Here is a 20531-nt window from a genome sequence, read left to right on the forward strand (position 1 = left end):
GGAGAGACATGGAAGTTCTAAACTCCCCAATTCCATGTTAAACTTGGAAGCTCCTGCCATCCCAAGTGCCCCATTCCCTCTTTGCCAGGTGTCTCCACACCCAGCCTATGCCCTGGGGGTGAATTCCAGAGGGAATGTTGAAATATCCCTGGTTTTCCTGGCATCTCCCCATCTTCCCAACTGTTGCAACCACGTTTCCTTCATGGATCCCTACAAGCTCCACCATCATCCCATTATGTCCCAACAACTCCCAATGTGAAATGACCACAAAGTAGATGATGTGAAGGTCTTCTCCAAGCTTAACCATGGTGTGATTCCATGCTTTTGGGGATGTATTCCCACTGGAGAATGAGGTTTTGAAGTTCAAGCTCCAGGTTGAAGCCTTCAAGCCAACCAATGGGTGACTTCATTGTCACCTCCAGAAGAAGGGACCAAGCATGGGCATCACCAAGACCTTTCCATTATCTACTGACTTGAACCCAACAGGACTTCAAAGCAGCTCTGATGGACCTTCTAAGTTCACAAGGTCTATCTGACCCCTTTAGTGTGCTCAGCATCTCCTCCAAACTCCTCCTCTACTTCCAAAGTCCTCTTCATGGAATCCTGGGCTCAACCAGGTTGGAGAAGAGCTTTGAGGACATCAAGTCCAAGCAGCACTGCCAAGGCCACCACTCACCCACAGCACCGAGGGCCTCACCTACATGGTCTTTGAGCACTTCCATGGGGATGGTGCTTCCACCACTGCCCTGCTGGTCACGCTGGTGCTGGTGGCCACAAGCTCACGTTCAACCACCCCCCCCCCAGGTCCTTTTCCATGGGCAGCTTCCCAGTGCTCTTCCCCAAGCCTGGAATGTTGCACGGAGTGGATGTGAAGTGCAGGTCACTGAGCCTGGTGGAACCCCATGAGCTGTGCAGACCCAGGAGGACCTTGTTGTCCTCCAGCAGATCAACACCCACCCAACCTGGTGCCACCTCGCTGCAGGAGGACATGGAACAACCCCAACCCCAAGCCCTCATGGACACCACTAGTGACCAAGCCACCTTCCCACCCAGCTCCTGAGTAGATCCAAGGCCAAAAGTGGGTGCTGAGGCATCGAATCCCTCAGAATTCCATCTCTCCGTCACTTATCCCAACTTTCTAATCCCAGCAGGAAGGTCGGGAATAGGGATTTCTTACTTTGTATCCTGGAGTTGACAAAGGGAGGAGAGAGATTGTCGTGCGAGCCAAGGTCTCTGCTGGCCATGTGCTCGTAGTGAGTCCCATCTCCATAGTTCTGTGGAGAAATTAGGGATAAATCCATCATTTTGGGGCTTCCAACAGCACTTCCCAACACTTCCAGGTCTCTCTTTCCCTGCTTTTTGGAGCCAGCCGGGAGAAATATCCCTCTTTTTATTGGCTTCTCCTACGTGGAAGCTGGTTTAGATCCATCGTTCATGAATAACTGATTTGAGGTTGGTGTAGGGAGAAGCCTGAATGGAGGAGATGGAATTCATGGAATTCCACCCCAGGATAGGTGGAATTCTTTGCCTAAAAGCCCTTTTGCCCATAGAACATGGAAGAAGAGGAAAACCACTTCAGTTTTAAGGAGAAACTGGCTCTTCCCATCACTCTACAGATGGGCTCCAAAATCCATGTCTGGAGCAGCTCAGCCAATGGAATGTCACCATGCTGGAGAGCAGATCCATGTCTCCATGGAGGAGAGCCTACTCTTAGGTGGGGTCCAACTCTTAGGGGGGTCCTCTCCATGTTCTCCAGAGGGGACCCCACTCTCAGGTGGGGCTCCCATACTTAGGTGGGGCCCAACTCTTAGGCAGGACCCTCTGTGTGTTCCCTGGATCCCACTCTGAGGTGGGATCCCCTCCATGTTCTCCAGAGGAGATCCCACTCTCAGGTGGGGATTCCACCCTTAGGGAGGGCCCAAGTCTTAGGTGGGGATCCCACTCTTAGATGGGGTAGACCTGGTGGCCCATCACCAGCTTCCCAAGCTGGAGCTCAGGGCCATGGAGTGGCCTTCACCCCATAGGGATGAGCATCTCCTAAGCTTTGGGGACACCTAAACCTCCACCTGCAGGAGGAGAAACAGCATCTCTGCTCTATCACCACCACTTTGGGTGGTGGGACTGGTGCTTGGTGGGGCCAAGCGTCATGACTATCCTCACTCCTTGCTAGAAGCAGCAGAGAAGGTCCCAAATTCAACCCCAAACCAGGTGTGAAGGTTGAAAAGGGGACTCAGAAGCAAGCCTGAAGCTCCAACCAACTTCTCCTGCCCATGGGAGGAGGTCTCAAGCTCCTGTTGCAGACCTGGAGGAAGGGTGGTGTGAAGGCAGAAGATGAGACAGACTTACCCTGGATGGACTTGGATGTCCTGTGTTCCCCCAGGCCCCTGAGCTAGTTCTGTCTTCTACATCTAGGGACAAAAAGAAAGAGTTCTTTAGGTCTCCTGGTCACCAGCCCTTTGGAGAAGCAGTTGGGACACGAAGGGTTCATGTCCATCTCCTGTTGCCTCCACTGCTGGTGGCACCTTCTGCCCCAGAAGGCATTCAGGAATCAAGAGGAACCTGAGGAACATGGGGTTGGGCCATCAAAATGGCTTGAGATGGGAAGAAGGAGCTGGGTTGGAGCTACCAAATCCAAGAGGACCTCAGAGAACACGAGAAAGGAGATGGAGAAGAGTTAAAGCAAGGTGTGCTTGGGGTGACGGCACCTCTCAGCATCTCAGGTAGGTTTCTGCTGCAGGAAAGGCTTTATGGGAGATACAGGAGATGCTTCACACAACCCATTTGGGATGTCTGTGGTGGGAATCATGGAATGGTTGGGTTGGAATGGACCTTAAAGCTCATCTAGATCCTTCAGGAACACCTTCCTCTAGCCCAGGTTGCTCCAAGCCCCGTCCAACCTGACCTTGACCACTGCCAGGGATGGGGCATCTCCCACCTCCTGGCCAAGCCACTGCAGTGTCCCACCACCCTCACAGAGAAGAGCTTCTTCCCAATATCCCATCTAAGGACAGAGGACACCATCAGATGCTTAAAGATGGGAACACCTCATGGGTGGGATATTCCTCATCTCTGAAGATCCTATGGTCACCCACCTACACGAGAGGATGAAGGACGCCAAGGTACATGGACATCACCCTACCTAGCCAAGAACTAGGCAGAACTAAGGACAACCATAGAATCCATGGGGTTGGAAAAGACCTTGAGGACCATCAAGTCCCACCTTAACCCCAGCACTTCTCGAAGTGGTGACCTTCACACTCCATCATCTCCAACCCCCTTTGTCTTGCACCTTGATGGCATCCAAACCCATGTGAAGCTCAAGGTGCTCCACCACCACGGAGCTCGTGAGGACAGCAGGGAGAAGAAATGACTCTTGGGTCTTATCTTCAAGGGGTTTGGGCCACTTTGAGGCCCTCTTTGCTTTGTGGTTGACCTTCAAAGTCAGCTCTGCAGAACATCAGGGAGGAGCTTTAATGAAGTAACAGTGACAGGTAAATCCATCGCTGGCGCTTTAATCCAATCAAAGGAGGCTGATGGGAAGCAGGAATCTCAGACAGTTATTCCCTCTAATTGGCAAATGCTCTTCTCATTAAAGGGATCTCCTGGGCTTGGCAGGAGAAGAAGGGTCACGGCTTTAAGGGTGTCCTCTTAAGCAAAGAGGGCAGATGGGCCTATACCTGCAGCACGCTTTGGGGTGCAAAGGCCCTTGTGGTCAGCCAGGCCCACGTAGGGCCACCTTCCACTAGCCCAGGTTGCTCCAACCTGGCCTTGCACCAGAGATGGGGCAGCCCCAGCTTCTCCTTTCGACCCATTCCTATGTCCCACCACCCTCAGGGTGAAGAGCTTCATCCCAAGATCCCATCCAACTCTTCCCTCTTCCGCTTGGAAGCCCGAACTCCTCGTCCCATCCCTGTATTCCCGCATCCAAAGCTCCTCTCCAGGTCTCTTGGAGCCCCTTTAGGTGTTGGAAGCTGCTCTGAGGAGCTTCTGAGGATCCAAGTTGGTCCTGGACAAGCCAAATAGTTCGGAGGAGGAGATGTGTGGAGCAGGAGATGATGGAATGTCACCTACAAGACCCTTCAGTCCCATCCATTAAACCACAACTCGCCTCCAGCTTCATGGCCATGACAAGGAATTGCATTGTCCTCCCTTGGGAGGAGGCCACCACCCTCACATTGACCTTCAGAGAGCTCCACCACCTATCTTCTAGCACATGCATGACCTTACTTGGAGCTTCAAAGGCCAAAGTGACCTTCCCATCCCTCCTCCGAGCGAGTAACGTGAGTGTTGAAGCAGTTTGTAGAAGGTCTAATGGAAGCAGGAGGAGATAGGAAGAAGAAGATGGACTTACATGGCCCTTCCCACCTCCTGGAGTCACTAACGGCTTCATTTCCCTCCAGTGTGGATAGTTTGGGAATGCTGTTCACCACCAGGGCTGGAAGGGGATAACCTTATGGAGCACCAACCATGGAGCAGGAAGGAGGAAGAAGGGGGTGGAGAACCCAAGATGACGCTTCAAGTTGGTCACAGAACCCTAGGAAGGAACCTCAAGGTTGGACTTGATGATCTTCAAGGTCTTCTCCAACCTCGTTGCTCCTATGATCATCTGGTCCAAGCTCAGATGAGATGGAGCTTCCAAGGGACAACATGATCCCCAACACACAACCCTTGCCAATGGAGGTCTAAGTGCCCCCCAAGGACCTGAAGGGGCTCCAAGAAAGCTGGAGAAGGCCTTGGGACACGGGAATATAGGGATGGGACACCTGGGAATGGCTTTAACCTGCCCGAAGGGACACTGAGATGGGCTATTGGGAAGAAGTTCTTCACCATGGGGATGGTGGGACATCGGAATGGGTTGGAGGGAGAAGCTGGGGCTGCCCCACACTGCTCCTGTGCAAGGTGGCCCTATGGGAACTGGATGATCTTTAGGTCCCTTCCAAGCCGTATCTATGGCTCTGTGGGATCTGCAAAGCTCCACCACTGAGGTAAAGCCACCCTGGAGACCTCTTTGGTCTCAAGAGCAGCAGAAGCCCATGTCCTACCTCATATCCAAGCTGTTTGCAGTGAGAACCCCCATGGGACGTGAAGATCCTTCACGTATCCACCACGAGGTGTGGAGAGCACATCTCAAGAGCTTCCTGCCTGCAGCCCAGGGGGCTCCAAGCCCTGACCTTCCTCCTGATGGCAACCAGCAGCAGAGCAGCAGAGACGGCTCGTGTCCATCAGCAACAGTCAAGTGGGTGAGTCAGGAGAGCCAAAAATACCTTCCGGGAGCTGCAGAAAGCTCCGGGTGCGTTGCCATGGCACTTGGAGCAACATTCCCAACGGCTCCAGCTTGGAGCAGAGCTGCGGGAAGCCCACTTTCCTCTGGCTCCTCCCTACTTTTCCCACTGCTTTCGCTTGGGAGCAAAGGTTTGGGGTAGCTGGGATACCTCTGTCACATCCCAAAAGCCTCTTAGATGCCTTCAGCATCCCACCCTCAGAGAGACCTGGCCCTCAAAACAGGGATGTTGAGGAGCAGGATGGCCCAAGCCCTGAAGGACACCTTGGATTAAAGAGGTCCTGCACCTCAGAGCAGCTGCCAGGGCCTGAAGGGGCTCCAAAAACCATGGAAAAGGGCTTTGGCAACGGGAATAGAGGGATGGGAGGAGGAGTTTGGGCTTCCAAGTGGAAGAGGGAGGAGTTAGATGGGATCTCAGGAAGTTCGACACCATGAGGGTGCAATGGGTTGAGCAGAGAGGTGGGAGATGTCCCATCCATGGAGGGCTTGGAGCAACCTGCCTGTTGCTCAGTGCCACCGCCCCAGGCTGCCAGCAGCTCCAAGGCCATCTCCTACAACATTCCGCTCTCATGGAATCAGGGACCTTTAGGATCATCAGCTCCATGTGTTACTCCAAGCACAAGTGAAGCCTGAAGACCAAGAGGGTCTTCATCTCCAAGAGGTCATTCCATCATCTCAAAGAGGGGGACACAAGGGAGGAGAAGGGGAAAACAAGGGAGGAGAAGGAAGGACACCTGGAAAAGGAGGACAAGGAGAAGGGGGACAACCTCCCAGCTTCCTCCCTTGACTCCTACGACATTCCTTTGCTCCACAGCAACATCCTTGTGGAACTCCCCACATCTCCATAGGAGTCTCTGCCATTCCCACCCCACGGATGGCATCGAGCAAAGAACTATCTCCAGACCTTAAGATGGGATCATTTTGCCATCAAGACAGAGGGGCAACATTCCCACTTCCAGGAGAAGACAGGCCTGCTCCAAGAGGACCAGCACCAAGCAGGACATGCCCATGAGCTGCTCTCCAATGCCTAAGCCCTTGGTTGACCCAAGTTGTCCATGCTACAACCCCAAGTGCAGACCAAGCATCTGGGTCTAAACCACCACCTGGGAGGTCTTCAGGTGACCACACAGAAGGTTCTCCACCAAGCTCCTCCTTCCTGTGCCCTTGGACAGCCTCAAGGTGGTGGCTCCAAAGGTCACTTCTCCTTGGTAGAACCTGGGTCTATGGGACACATAAAGGACACAGCTCCCACCATGAATCCCGGGATCAAAGATGGGAATCCAAGTGCTCTCCCAGCACTTGAGGTGGCAAATCCCATCTTTTCCCACTAACCCTTTCCTGGTTCCGCCTGTTTTCAGGGAAGCATGGAATGGTTTGGGATGGAAGAGACCTTAAAGCTCATCCAGATCCAAGCCAGGGCCACCTTCCACCAGCCCAGGTCCAACGTGGCCTATGAGCCAGCACCACCAACCATCCCAACCACCACGACCCCACAGACTGGGCTGATTATCCCTATTTTTGGGGGGTCCGGATCCCATTCCCAACCCCACATTGGCGTTTCCCTCCTGGGAACACGATCCCTGGTGCCTCAGGAAGGATTGAACCCCCAGAAGCCACCAGGCTGAAGCCAAAGCTGAGGGGGCTTCCAAGCACATCACGTCCTCCTGGAGTTTCGGGCCGTGGCAATGGGATTTCAGCTCTTTAATAGGGAATAAAAGGAATATCCATCACTAATCCTGACGCTTTTAGGCCCCTCGGAAGGAGTTCTATCAGATCAGGACCTCTGCCAAGTGCATTAGGGAGCAGATAGGACCTTAATGGTTGTCTGAAGCCATTAGCCCAGGAGGACACTGACGCAGTGACACAGAGAGCACAGGAGGCTCCCCTGAGGCCAACAATTCCCTTTGGGATAAGGGAAGTGGGGAAGTTGCATTCATTGAGTGAGTAAAGAGGAAGAAAGGGCTGAAACGGGGAGGAAAATCAGGGATAACGTGGGATAAATCCTTCTGATCCAGTTGGTCTTCCCGTTTTCCTTCCCTTTTCCTCCCTCCCCATCAATCTATGGGTTCCTAAAGCATTCCCAGCACAAGGAATAGCCCATATTCTGGATTTCCAAGGCTGTCTCACTATAGAATTCCCATTCCCAAGTCATTTCCACTCAAGGAACAACCCAAAGGAAGCAGGAACCCAAAGGCTGGTGACCCAAACCCCAAAGGATTCATGGAAAGCCGACTCCTTCCCTACTATCATAGAGTATTCCCAAAGCTCCAGGTTCCGACACTAAGCCCATCATGGAGTGGGACCTTAAAGCTCATCCAGTTCCAAGCCCCTTCCATTAGACCAGAACTTCCCATCAGCTGGAATTTCAACATCCCAAAGCCCAAATTCCATGGAAAGAGCGCTCCAGGTGTCACAATAAGGCAGAATTCCTAAGGATTCTCTCCAAGGAGCATGGACACTTGCACTCAAGGCCAGCTTGGAGCAACCTGGGCTAGCAGAAGGTATTCCAGAGGGTTGGATCTGGATGAGCTTTAAGGAAGGACATCATTCCCAAGAGTAGGAACTCAACAGAGTGAGTAGGGAAAAGCAAAGCGAACAGGAGAATAAGGAATTCTCTGGTCCCTAAGCAGGATTGAACACATTTTCCCTAAGGAATGGGACAGCCAAAGCGGGGTTAGGAGGGGCTGGAATAGCACAAAGAGTGATCCCCAAAAATAGGGATTTAAGGAAAACCACAGCCGAGTGCTCAAGCACCAGGCAGCAAACCAGTTAATCCCAGTAAGGGAAGGCTGGGAAAGCGGGATCTGGGGTTTAGGAGCTAAATGGAAGCGTCTGTTCCAGCCACAGCAGGAATGGCAGAAGGTGCAGTTCATCCCTAAATCCCTGTTCCGAAGCTTTGCTCCCAGTTTTCCATCAATTCCCTGCTATAACATCCACTTCCAATGGAAAAGCAGCTTAGGGTTAGGAACTAAGGAATGGTTTAGAGGCGGATGAGGTCCTAGCACAGAATTCCTTCTCATGGAGAGGCTATTCCCAACCTAGGGACTGCAAAGGAGCTGATTCCCCAAAGGCAAAACCGCTTCCCAAATCCTGGAATTCCACTCCAAACAGCTTGTGTTGGAGTTAGGGAGCCAGACAGGAGGAGCTGTGGCTGCTCCATCCCTGGAATGCTCAAGGGCAGGCTGGATGAGCCCTACCTATGGAATTGGATGGTCTTGGAGACCCCTTCCAGTTTATGGGATCCATTTGGGATTGTTGCAGGGGTTTCCAGGCTGGAATTTCCTCCATCTGCCTGGAATCCCAAAGCCAAATCCCAAAGCTGTGGCTCACCACAGAACTCACTGCAGCACCTCAAGTGCTTCCTGAAGAGCACCAGAAGCCCTGAGGTTCCTTTAGATCCCGGTTTTCCCAGTGGGAATTGTGCTTCCCATCCCAAAGCCTTGATCCTGCTTGTTTCTCCCGTCACTCGATGGGATTTCAATGTACACCTTGGAGAAGGGAATGGGTGAGGAACAGGGAGAAGCTTATCCCCAGCATCCTTTTCCCTATGGAAAAGAGCATCAGGAGTGAGACAAGTGAATCCCTATAATCCCTTAGGAATTACACATATTCCCAAGAATTGAGTGATTCTCGTTTTTATCCCTATTTTTGGCTCCCTAAAATCATCCCGGTGAAGCCATAGCCCATGCTCCTGAAAGGATTGACTGGAAAACTCAGAATCCATAAGGAAAAGCCTCCTGCTTGAAGCTTCCCAAGTTCTGGAATGATCAAGGCAAAGCTCCTTCTGCATCAGGCCTGAGACCATCCCACTCCCTCACTGCTTGGAAAACCATTACAGACCCGTTCCAATCCACCTGGATTTCAATCCACATGGATTTAAGCTGTGGTTGAACCACGGAGTAACTACACCAGGGTTTATCTTAGTAGTAAATGCAACAACATTCCTTGGAGCTTCGGATCCCTAAGGAAAGAAGTGCCCCAACGTTAGGAAACAGGAGGGAAAATGAGCCAGCTCATCCCCAAAAGTGCCCTTTTTCCATGCAGGAAATTTGGGAGCGCCTTTTACTCTGGAATTCCTTGAGGGATTTGGTGTAAGTGTTGTTCTTCCAAGGTGCAACTCCATGGATTCACTGCATTCCATGGATGCTCATTTAGATGCTTCCACCTACAGCAGCACACGGACGACATTCCCAGAGTGAACTGGAAATCCATTTGGGAACAGCAGCAGGATCCTGCCCTTTGACAGCCACATGAAGCTACACCTTAACACATCCCTTTATCCTTCCATAGGGAATCACTGGGAAAAGGCCTCTTTTGCCCGAGGAGATGGAAGCACCGGATTTTGGGAAGGCTGCCCCTGATTGGAAAACTCATTCCCATTCCTGGGAATGTCACTGGATCCCTTTTGAGTTCAACCTGGTGATGGAGACCACCCTGGAATCCCTTCTGTGATGGGCAAAGCAGCACAAAGCCATCCCCAATTCCTCATTACACAGCACATCGGGATATCCAACCGGGAAAACCAGCGGGATCCTACTGCAAAGCCACCACATTCCAGCTCCAAAATGTGCTTTGGGATTGGAAGGATTTGGCCAAGTCCCCAGATGACTTTGTTTAGCAAAGGAGGTGAAGGAAAAGGGAAGGATTTGAGGCTCTTTTATGCATTGCAAAGAGATTCCAGCAGTTGGGAACAGAACCTTCCATGCCACAGCCTGGATGTTGCCGGGATTTTCGGCGTGGAGCTGTTATTTCAAGGCATTTCCTCATGGGAAAGCTATTTGCTGATGTTGTCAGAAGAAGAGCAAAGCGTTTGGCTGTGGCATTCCTGAGATCCCGGCTCCTTTGCCTTCCGAGGGAAGGGAAAGAGGGAAGCGATTCCCAAATTTATGAGGTTAAAATCAGGATGGGGGGGGTTAAAATACATTAAATCCATGGATTTGCTGGCAAAAAAAGAAGTGGGAAAGGTGAAAGATGAAGCTGGTGGGGAGGAGATGCAGGATTATTCCTTGGGAATTCTATGGAAGCAGCATCTGCCTCGGCCCAAAATCCCGCTGGATTTGGGAGTGGCCCCAACCTAATGGAAAGAAGGCAAATCGTACCTCCCCCTCTTCCCAAATGGGCGGGTTTTTTCCCTCTGGATCCCTAACTCACCACGTTTGGACTCTGGAATTCCAAGTTTAAGAGCTGCACTGGATTCCCAGCTTCTTCCTATCCCGGGAATCCTCTCCAACCATCTTCCTGCTGCAGCTAAATTTGGCAAGGAGAAGGCCAAGCGTCTCCTCCAAGTGACACTTGGCTGGCTCCTGCTCCCCCAGCCTGGAATTATTAAGCACATTCCCAAGTGTGGAGAAGGATTCGGGATAAAACGCTCTGGCTATAAGGAGCTCCCGGGAGCAAGGAGTGGCGCAGAGGGAATCCACTCCCCTCGGCTCCAACACAACCTTCCTGCTGAGTATTTTACACGCTCTCTACGCTGCTTTTACTCCACCGTCACAAAGGAAAGAGGATCCAGGTCCTTTTTCCTTCTCTTTGGCATGGGAGAAATCCTAATCCTTAAGGATTTCAGTGTCTCCCAGTGATCGGAGGTGGCTGCAGGACACCCTCACATCCATACTCTCCTTTGGAAGCATTTAGCTCCTCCAAGGATGCACTTGGGAGGCCAATTCCAAGCCCGCAGCGTGAGGCTCTTTCTGCCCCCTTCTTGCCCAGGCCTGGGAGGGGAGGAGGATCCCGGGCTTCCCAAATAAACAGAGCTGGAAGGATGGGAGGGAACGAGCATTCCTGTTCTCCTCCATCATAATTACACAACGTTCCGGCTGGAAAAAGATGGCAGGAGTTGCCTTTGTGGAGCGACAGAGTCCGAACCTCCAGGAGGTTCCAAGCGGGAGCAAGGAGGATGACAAAGCACAGCCACCGAGCTGGCCGCTGCCATGCCAGAGACCTGGAATGCTGCCTGGCAAAGGGAGGAGGAAAGGCGGGGGGGGGATGTGGTGTAACACACGAGCAAAGCTACTACCTGCCTACGAGCACTCTACACGGGGTCCTGCGCTGCACGCCGTGAGGAGCGCGGACACCACCTCGGAGGCGCTGCGGTCGCCACGGCCTTCCCACCCGTCCTCGTAACAACTCCTGTCCTGATCCACAGCCTCCAAATTCCTGAGAATTCCCTTTTTTCCTTGCGCTGGCAATCCTGCAGGGACACCCCCCCCACCTATATCCCGTTTTCCCGGGGAAAAGCTAGCTCCTTTCTCAGTACCCACAGGTATTATCCCTACTGCCGCCAAGCCGCATCCCGAGCGGGCACGATGATGCTTCCAGGATAAACCCTCTATTTTAGTGGGAGAAAATTCCCTCTTTTCCAATGCTTTCTCAGAGGATCGAGCTCCAAAAGGGAATTGTACTTTAATCACAACCCTATTTAGGGTTGGAATTTCCACGCAGACGTATCTAAAGTGTCACATACTCACCCCCCCATTAAACCTCCACAGTGGGTTATCTCTTAAGTGAGGTGGGATTGAGGCAGGACGATGGGGGCTATTCCCAACCCCTGGAATGCGCTAAATGGGACAGAGCTGGTGAATTCTTTCAGCAGGGGAATGCTACTTTAAAAGCCATTCCCACAATTGGGAAGTGAGTGTCAGCCTCGGTGTACCAGCGCTAACAAACAGCTTCCGTGCAAAAAGAGGCCTCAAAAGATGATTCCAATCGAATTCCTGAATTTTGGCAAATGGCCTTAAAAAAAGAAGGAGGAGAAGGAAAACAAAGGGAGGGAATAAAAATAAAGCAAAGCCTCCGCTCATTTTAATGGCTGGGTATTGTTCAGTTGAAGCACAGGTATTAAATCACTGGCTGGATTGGATGGAATTCCAAAGGGAACGAAGTAAAACCCCTTCCGTCTTTCCCAGCGCTCCCAGCCCAGGTCAGAGCGGGGCCGGATTGTTTCAGTGCTCTCTGCTGCACACCTGCAAACATCAAACACAAAGTCCTGCTCCTTTCCAAAAGGCTTTGGTGTGACTGGTGCTCCCCGGGAACGGGGCTCAGGTTACATTCCTGAAGTGGGGAAAGGAGCCGCGGAAGGGGGGGGATTCAAAGGGTTCGAGGTGCTTTTTCCGCACGATATTCCACAGCAGCGTGGGGGAGAGGAGGGAGAAGCTGCTGCAGAGGAGTGGAAGGAGGAAAGAGTCCCCCACTTCCCAAAGGCCACTTAGTTTCACTTCGTGGGGTGGGGTTTGCTGCTTCCTTCCCCTTTCCAAGCGGGATTCTTGGGCTTCCTCAGCTTTCCTACGGGAGAAGGGCACCTCCAACTTTGACCAAGAGGCTGCCTATGGAATGCTAAAATTCCCCATTATCAGTATATGCAACGGGACTAAAAGTTTTCCGAGGTTATTCCCGGATTTCCCCTGAATCCCTCCGGAGCACTTCTTTATCCCTTCCGAGTGGAATATCTCCTGCCCTGAAGACACACACACACCCGGAGCCACAGCGCGGGCAGACAATGGCCACGCTTCCCTTCCACGCAGCCACCCTATCCCTATGGATCAGCGGGAGGCAATTCCCCCCCAATTCCTGCCTGCTGGCAACTTTGGGAATATCACTTCCTCCGCAAGAACTAAGCCAGGGATGGGAAGAGAGGAAAACCCAAGTGGTTTGCCCCGCGCTGAGCCGCATTGTGCGAGTGACGGCTCAATACCACGCGCAGCACCTCGTCCTCCAGGTATAAAGTGGGGGATTCCAGCCTTCCCGCGTTGTTCCAAAGCGGGAAAGCCGAGGATTTGCTGGGAAACACCTTTATCTCCCTGCCACGGAGCCCTTTGAGCTGCTCGAAGCATTCGTGGAGCTGCTCAAAGCATCTGTGGAGCTGCCCGAATCATCCCTCCGTCCAAACTGAGGCGTCAAAGTTACTTGGATGCTTTGAGACGGAGACAATAAAGCACCTTTTGGGCTCCAAACGTGTCCTTTTGGGGCTGGTTCTGCTTCCAAGGGCGATTTTTCCCAATGGATTTTGTACAGACGGGTTTCTTTCCGCCTGGCAAGCTGGATTTACTAAGGAGAAGGGTTCGAGCTGGTGGAGCAAGTGGTAGTTGCTGCATTGAGGGCTAGAGGAGCATGACAAATTGATTTGTCTGGCACAAACCCTCTCCGCTTCTCTCCAGCGCAAACATGGAATATCATGGAGAAAAGCACCTCTTAAATGGATGTCATTCCCCCCCCCAAAAAAAACAGGATTAAAAGATTTAGGGTGGGGAGCTAAGAGGGAAAGGGGAAGTTAAGGAAATCGCAGAGGAAAATCATCCAAGTCGGTGTGTTTGTAATGGAATCGCGCTGGGGAAGGCAAAACAAAAGTGGTCCTATTTGAATGGCCTTAAATCCCTAAAATAATTCCAGGTGGGCCTGGATTTAGGGTTAAAAATCGGGACAACAAACCGAAGGAATTCTCCCTTTGGGAAGCCAAAGTGACTGAGGTCTCCAGGCACTGAATTCAAACGCTTATTCCGAAACGCAGAGCCAAGGTGCCTTTAACTGAGCACAATTCCAGGCAGCAAACTCCAGGCAATGACGTGTTCCCATCCCGCTATCCGCTGCAGCCTTGCCTAAATATCCCATCGGATTGAGAGCACTACTTTGTGTGTAACAATACTCCGGGCAGTGCGCTGGGATGTGGGCTCTCCAAACACTGCAACTCCCTGCCCGGAGCTGTGTCCTGTGTTAACACAGCCGAGCCGCTGAGGCAGGAAATGCTCTGAAAGGAACTTTAGGGAAAAGCAAGGAATAAATCCCGATGGATTTTTCCTCCTTTTCCTTCTGATTTATCGGGTATATATATAAAAAAAAAAGCCTCTGGGTCAAACTTTAGTGACTAATATTGCACAGACACAGGGTACCGCAAAGAGCGACGATATTCCTTTTGTCAGCAAGCAGGAGTCCGGCTTTTAGGGAATTCTTAGGGAATTCTCCTGTAATGCCAACTAAAGCAGGCAACCAACCAAAGCCTCTAATTCCAGCTCAAAAAGCCAGGCACTGTTTCGAAAGAGAACACTCTATCAACCACCAGGAAACCGAAAGATGGGAATTCAGCCCGAAATAGTCCAGCAGCAAGCACGGCTCTCGGAACACTAAAACCTTCCTTTTCCCGGGAAAGCCGGGTGGTTTTCCTCAGTTTCTTTAGTTATTCCACATAAACAGCCTTTAGAATTCCCCAAATTCATTTCTGCCCCCGAATGATCCCCCAAATAAATTATCTCCACTGCTCCAGTGAGAGGAATTAGAAGAGGAGAAGTTTAGGTGGGGGTGGGGGGGTAGAAATCAGAAATCCATGGAAATCTATGGAATAGAGGTGAAAACAGTCCACAAAACCGGGAATAACCATCCTTATAATTCCTATATTAATAGAGAAGGCAGCACTTCAGAAGAATTCCACTCAAATCCGAATGTGCTTCCCAAAAAGAGCAGAAGACAACCACAACAAAGGTAATGCCAATGGATAAATCACCACCACCGGGATAAATCACCACCACCGGGATAAAGCACTGATGACGGGATAAAGCCCCAACGCCACCGGGATAAATCACTTCCAACACCGGGATAAATCACTAATAACAGGCTAAATAACTCCCGACGGGCTAAATAACTCCCGACCCCAGGAGAAGTAACTAACGACGGAGTAAATAACTCCCAGCAGCAGGAGAAACAACTACGAGCACCGCGATCCGTAACTGCCAGCATCGGAACTCCGTAGGAAAAGCGGGATCGTACTTACTTGAGCCAGTAAAATGCCCACTCGCCAAGGAAGTTGGTCCATTTTTCCCACTGCTCACAGGAGGTGAAAACATCTACGAGGGGACAGAAAGGAAACAAAGAGGCATTACTACTTGGGAAAGCACAAGATTCCCGAGGCCACTCCGAGGGGAAAAAGTTCCTTCCACGTTCGCTGCGTGCTCCGGGAGGAGTTTGCCAGGAAACATCAGCCTTCCCAGCCCTGAAATGAGTGGAATTCCTTCCAACCCCCCCCTTTAACCCCTCACCACCAGCAGCAGGGTTGGATTAGGCTCATTAGCTCCCCAAGCAACACTCGCTTCCCGAAGTGGCGAAGCGATCCCAGTTCCCCCCCCCTTTCCCAGCGGCTAAAGGCAAAGTTTGGGAACGGCAACCTTGGCCATCAAGGTCGCAATGTCCATTTCCATCCCGCTTCAGGATTTGCCTGGCATTTGCGGGCACCTAAAAGCTACGGAATGCCAAGTGCCACCTGCCCTATATTCTCCTTCCCGTCTGCGATCTCGGCTCCGTCGCCCCCTCTCTCGCGCTCCCTCTTCTCCCTCCCTTAGCATTTATTTGGAGCCTAATTGGTTTCTCCCTTCTCCGACGTGTCGAGCGGGGAGCACACGCACCTTCCCTACGGCAGAGCCTGCCCAAAGCCCAGGAACAACCGGGATGAGGCGCAGGAAGCGCAGGCAAAGCGGCCAAGCTGCCTCAGGTCCCCTTTCCCGGCCCAACTTGCCCGAGCCATTCCTCGCGAGCAGCGGCTCCAGCCTGAAGCTGCCTCATTTAAGGCGCAGGGGGGTGGAATCAGGGGCTTAGGAAGATCCAGGCATCTCCCAGCAAAGTGATTCCATACACACACACCCCCCCCGCACCCCCCCTTCCACAAATAACTAAAGGATAGCTACTCCTGACACATTAAAGGGGAAGGGAGGGGATGGGGAGAGGAAGGAAGAGGTTGGGAGCGGGGAAAGGGGGGGGGATAACACTAGACAAGTGCATACGTCCGGCTTAACACTTGGCCTCCAAAGCAAGCAGCCTGAAGTCAGCTCCAAAGTGCTTCCCAAAGCACTCTCTGGCTCTCGTGGCAAAGCTCGGGAGCACTTGGAAGCCCAGGGAAAAACTTTCCCCGTGGATTTCGTCGCACTTTCCATGTGGCCAAAGGCAAAGTGAAGCAAAGAAGGGCGAGAGAGCGGTGGAAAGAAAGGAGTTGAGGTGGCCGAGCCCAGGGGCTGGAAAACACAAAGCTACAAGCCCGAGGAGAAACACTCCGGGGGAGGTTTCGAGCACCCGATTGCATCTCCCATCACAATCAAACTAAAGACTCCTTTTCTTTTAGGGGGCTTTCAAGCAAAGAAGAGCTTCCAAAGGAGCCCACTGGACTTAACTCTTTGCTTTTAGTTGAGGCCATTCGCTCGAAAGCTTCGGGGGATTTAAAAGGGGGAAGAGGGGGGGGATTTTTCTCCAGCTTTTGGGAATTTCCAGCGTTGTTTCTTACCGCACTGAAATCCAGTAAATCACTGAGTTCTTTGTCCGTCCCTAAGGCAGCCATTCGCTGTTGGTGATGCATTTTAGCAATATCACACAAACCTGGAAACATGGAAATAACCGCAATGAGAAACCCCCAGTGCCGAGCCTTGCGAGGAGGAGAGGAAAAAACCCAGTGGGATTGCGGTTGGGATTTCAGGAATTCTTTCAGGGAGGTTTGGAGGTGATTTGGTTGGGGTTGGGGGGGGGTTTGCGGGGGGGGAGAGAGAAGAAGGGAGGAGGCAAAAGGCAAAGATGGAGGGGGAGCAAAAAAGAACCCACAGCAGCGAGGCGAAAATGGAGCGAGATTGTATTTCCACCCAGCGAGGCGAGCGAAAAGGCGGTCACGGCCACTCGGCAGGCAAATCCAAAGGAGGCAAAAAGCAGGCAAAGCCTCGCCGCCCGAGCATCGTTTTATGCAACAGGAGGTTCAGCGAGGAATGAATGAGGCTCCCGGAGCCCAAACTACAGCCATCCGCTCCCAACTTTTTCCTTCTTGCCCGCAAAAGTAACGGTGGAGAAGGCAGCGCCAGCGGGAACCGAAGCAACGAGGCAAAGAGGCGCAGGCAACGGAGGCGCCGGTGCTGAGGGAAGCGGGGCGGGGGGGGGGGGGGGGGGCCGGAGGGAAGCGGGGAGCAGCGTGTGCCAATTAGCCCCAATTCCTAATTGCGGCGAGGAGGAGGAGGAGGAGGAGGAGGAGGAGGGAAGGAGGGAAGGAGGGAAGGAGGGGGGGGGAACAACAACAACAACCCGGAGCTGCTCGGGCCTGTGCGGAGTCAGCGCCGGGGGAGGGGAGGGAAGGGAAGGGGAAGGGGAAGGAAGGGGCGCGGAGCCGAGCCCAGCCCCGCGCCGCCGCCTCGGCCGCCCCTCGGCTCCCGCCGCCGCCGCCGCCGTGCCCGTACCCGCGGATCATGGACGCCGCTCCCGCCGCACTTTCGCAGCGCGTCTCCTCGCGGTGCCCTCAGCTCGCTCCCATCCACATGGCGAGGGGAGTTGAGGCTGCGAACACACGTGAGGCGGGGACTTGGCCGGGAGGAACAGGGTTTCTCTCCCCCCCCTCCCCAGCACACTTCCATAGTGGGGTGGTTATCCCCCCCCCCCCCATTCCCGCTGCTCCCAGCGACATTCCCACTCGGGGGTTGCGGGCGAACTTGAAGGAGCCCTTTGCTTTGCGCTTAAGTTGAAGGGGACGAGGCAACCCCTTCCGTGTCCACTTTATTGCCCGGTTTGCCACCCCATTCCCTAAAAAAAACCCCCGAATTCCACTTCGTTTTCCAGTAGGAAAAGCGGCGACTGGAGCTGAGTGTGTGTGTGCTTCCCACACGCGGTGGGCTCCTCGCTTGGGCATTGCCACAGCGCTTGAAGTTGCACTTTTCCTTTAAGGAATACAGCGGGATCGCGGAATTCAACCCCAAAAGCGACTGAACTCGAAGAGCAAAATGGAACTTTACCTTCAATGGCCACAATATTCCAAAGGGGGGGGGGAGAAAAAAGGAACTAAAATGGTCCAAAAACCAGGAGGAATCTTCGGCCCCAAGTGCTTTATTAGCTCACACGTGTGTGCCCCTCCAGAGCCGGGCTGGGAAGCCCGGGATACTCCACAGCTTTAGGGTGGGATTGGGGGGTCCCGACCCCCGAATTCCCGCACCCGCCGAGACGACCCGCTCCAAAAACCACATCAAAAACGAGCTGGAAAAGCGGCTTTCAAAAGGCAAAAAGACGGCAAAGTCCGCGAACTTTTTCCCCCTCTATTGTTTTTACCGACACATGGTGCCCGAGTGCGGGCGGCGGGGGCTGCCCCCCGCGTCCTGCCTCGCCGAAAGCATCCAAAAGCAAGGAATTCTACGGAATTCGAAGGCAAGAGAATAAAAAGAGCCCCCGCGCCGCCCCCCCGGCGGGCGCGGAGCCGCCGGGCCCCAACTTGCTCCAAGTTTAGAGCGCTCCCGTCCGCCGCCGCCGCGGCACCGGCGCGGCCTCCCCCGCCGAGACGCGCCTCGGAGCGGCTCGCCCTGGAAGCCACATCGCCGGGCGCTCACATCCGGGCAATGCCCGCCGCCTTATAAACGCCGCTCGCAGACAATGACGAAGGGAGGGAGGGAAGGAAGGGAAAGGAAGGGAAGGGAAAGGGAAGGGAAAGGGAAGGGAAGGAAGGCGGGCGGGCGGGCGGGACGGAGCGCGGCGCGGCCCGGCCACAAGATGGAGGGAGCCGGGGCGCAGCCGGGGCTGGCGGCGGCGCCTCAGCGCGGCGCGAGGGGGCGAAAAGGGCGGGAAGCGCGAGCGGCTGGGGCGGCCGCGGGGGGAGCGCGGGGGGCTGTGAGGGGCTGGGGTCGTTCCCTGCCCCTATTCCCTGGGGTTATTCCCGGTCCCTATTCCCGGTCCCTATTCCTTGCTTTTATCCCTTGCTTTTAATAAACGGAGTGGTGCACAAGTGCAGTTAAAAGGGGAAAGGGGGGGGGGGGGGTTAAGGGAGGACTGAAGAGGAATGGCTTTAAAGTGCCACAGGGGACGCTGAGGTGGGATCTTGGGAAGTTCTTCCCTATGGAGGCATTGGGATGGGTCGAATGGAGAAGCTCCATCCCTGGAATGGTCAAGGACACGTTAGATGGGGCTTGGAGCAACCTGCTCTGTGCTGGAGCCGGGGTGCCACTGAGCACCCACTGTCAGCACGGGGTGTCCGTGGGACCAAGTCCACCCACATCCGCCCATCCATAAGGACCACAGCTCCTTGTCTCCAGGAGCTGCAGTGCCTCAGGCTCTGAGGGACACCAGGACAGGGGGGAGATGGTGGTGGGGAGGCACCAAGAGGGGTCCCAGTGCCGGATGTGGGACAAAGAAGCGTCAGAGCTGGTGCCAGAGGGTTTCCTGTTGAGAATTCCCAGGTTTTTATCCTCAAAGGGGATCAATCCCGAGGGAAAAGTGAGTTTTGAGCCCCAAAAGGAGAGAAAAAGCTTTATGGAATCGTTTAAGGCATGACAATATCCAGGATATCCAGATCCATCATGGACAAGGGTTGATGGGTTCAATGTGAAACAGGGGATTTAGGCTGGATATAAGGAAGGAATTCCTTATTGGGAGGGTGCTGGGACACTGGAATAGGTTGTCCAAGGAAGTTGGGAATGCTGCGAGGAGCAACCTGCGCTAATGGAAGGTATCCCCAGTTGCAACTAGATGCCCTTGAGGTCCCTCCGAACCCAAACCTGGTGGGGCTTTGGTGATGGAGAGCCCCTAGACCTTCCCATGGGATAGCTTCCTGACACCTCAGTGCTTCCATGGTGTCATTCCCGTTGTGCTCCCACCTTTATTTAAGCTCCCATCATTTCCTGCCCTGCTGCAGCTCCTGCTCTCCAGCATGATTATCCCATGCAGGAAAAGAAAGGCATTATTAATGGCATCATTAAGGATGTAAATGACACCTGATTTGTGGCTGGCCTACTCCGGGTAGCAACTCTGCTTTACTTAGGGATTCATCAAAGCCTAATTAAAGCTGGGTTTAATATTAGCAATTAGTTGGGATTAAAGCCCTATCAAAAGGGAAAATAGAGGTAAATATAATTATTCCCCTCCCAACAGTGATATAGTAATAAAGCCTAATGTAAATTTACGCTTACGCGTAAGACTACACACGTAGTAACGCAAGCGAAGCTGCTTGTTGGAGTAAAACCTTCTCCTTCTGGATTACACCCGAAAATGAAGGGATTTGGGGTTCAATTCACTGGGAAAGAGCACAACTGATGCGCTGGCCACAGTGATTTGAATCCACTGTGTCTCCTGCTCTCTCCATCTGCCCAGCTCTTCATGTGCCATGGAATTTGCTCTGGATAACTCGGCAGGGCAGATGTTGCTATGGATCAAGAGGCGGTTGGACCTTCGGGTGCCTTCAGAAGCCATTTGGAACCACATCGTGATGGTGGAAGTGCTCTGCTGCCGTGGTGCCGTTCCAAGTGCGAGCACCAAACTCACCTCTTGA

At 53.1% G+C, this 20531-nt stretch overlaps 1 protein-coding gene across 24 annotated transcripts in view; it reads right to left on the minus strand.

Annotated features, from left to right (window-relative positions):
- Positions 1-18986, minus strand: part of TCF4 (transcription factor 4) — a 104570-nt gene extending 85584 nt beyond the window's left edge. For 6 of the 24 annotated variants that reach the window (XM_032919662.1, XM_032919663.1, XM_032919661.1 and 3 more), the window contains exons 1-4: positions 16042-16185; positions 15039-15111; positions 2347-2408; positions 1178-1274 (exon numbers count right to left, since the gene is read on the minus strand). In XM_032919662.1, the coding sequence (XP_032775553.1) occupies positions 1178-1274; positions 2347-2408; positions 15039-15111 (232 nt within the window). In that variant the 5' untranslated portion in view covers positions 16042-16185. Of the gene's footprint in view, positions 1-1177; positions 1275-2346; positions 2409-15038; positions 15112-15429; positions 15572-15666; positions 15831-16041; positions 16357-16535; positions 16720-16846; positions 17346-17466; positions 17564-18015 lie in introns of those variants that run through there. The other 18 variants (XM_032919675.1, XM_032919665.1, XM_030474925.2 and 15 more) reach the window with 12 other exon arrangements.
- Positions 18987-20531: the final 1545 nt, after the last annotated feature.

Source organism: Strigops habroptila, chromosome Z (assembly GCF_004027225.2).
Source record: "Strigops habroptila isolate Jane chromosome Z, bStrHab1.2.pri, whole genome shotgun sequence".
NCBI classification, from domain to species: Eukaryota; Metazoa; Chordata; class Aves; order Psittaciformes; family Psittacidae; genus Strigops; species Strigops habroptila.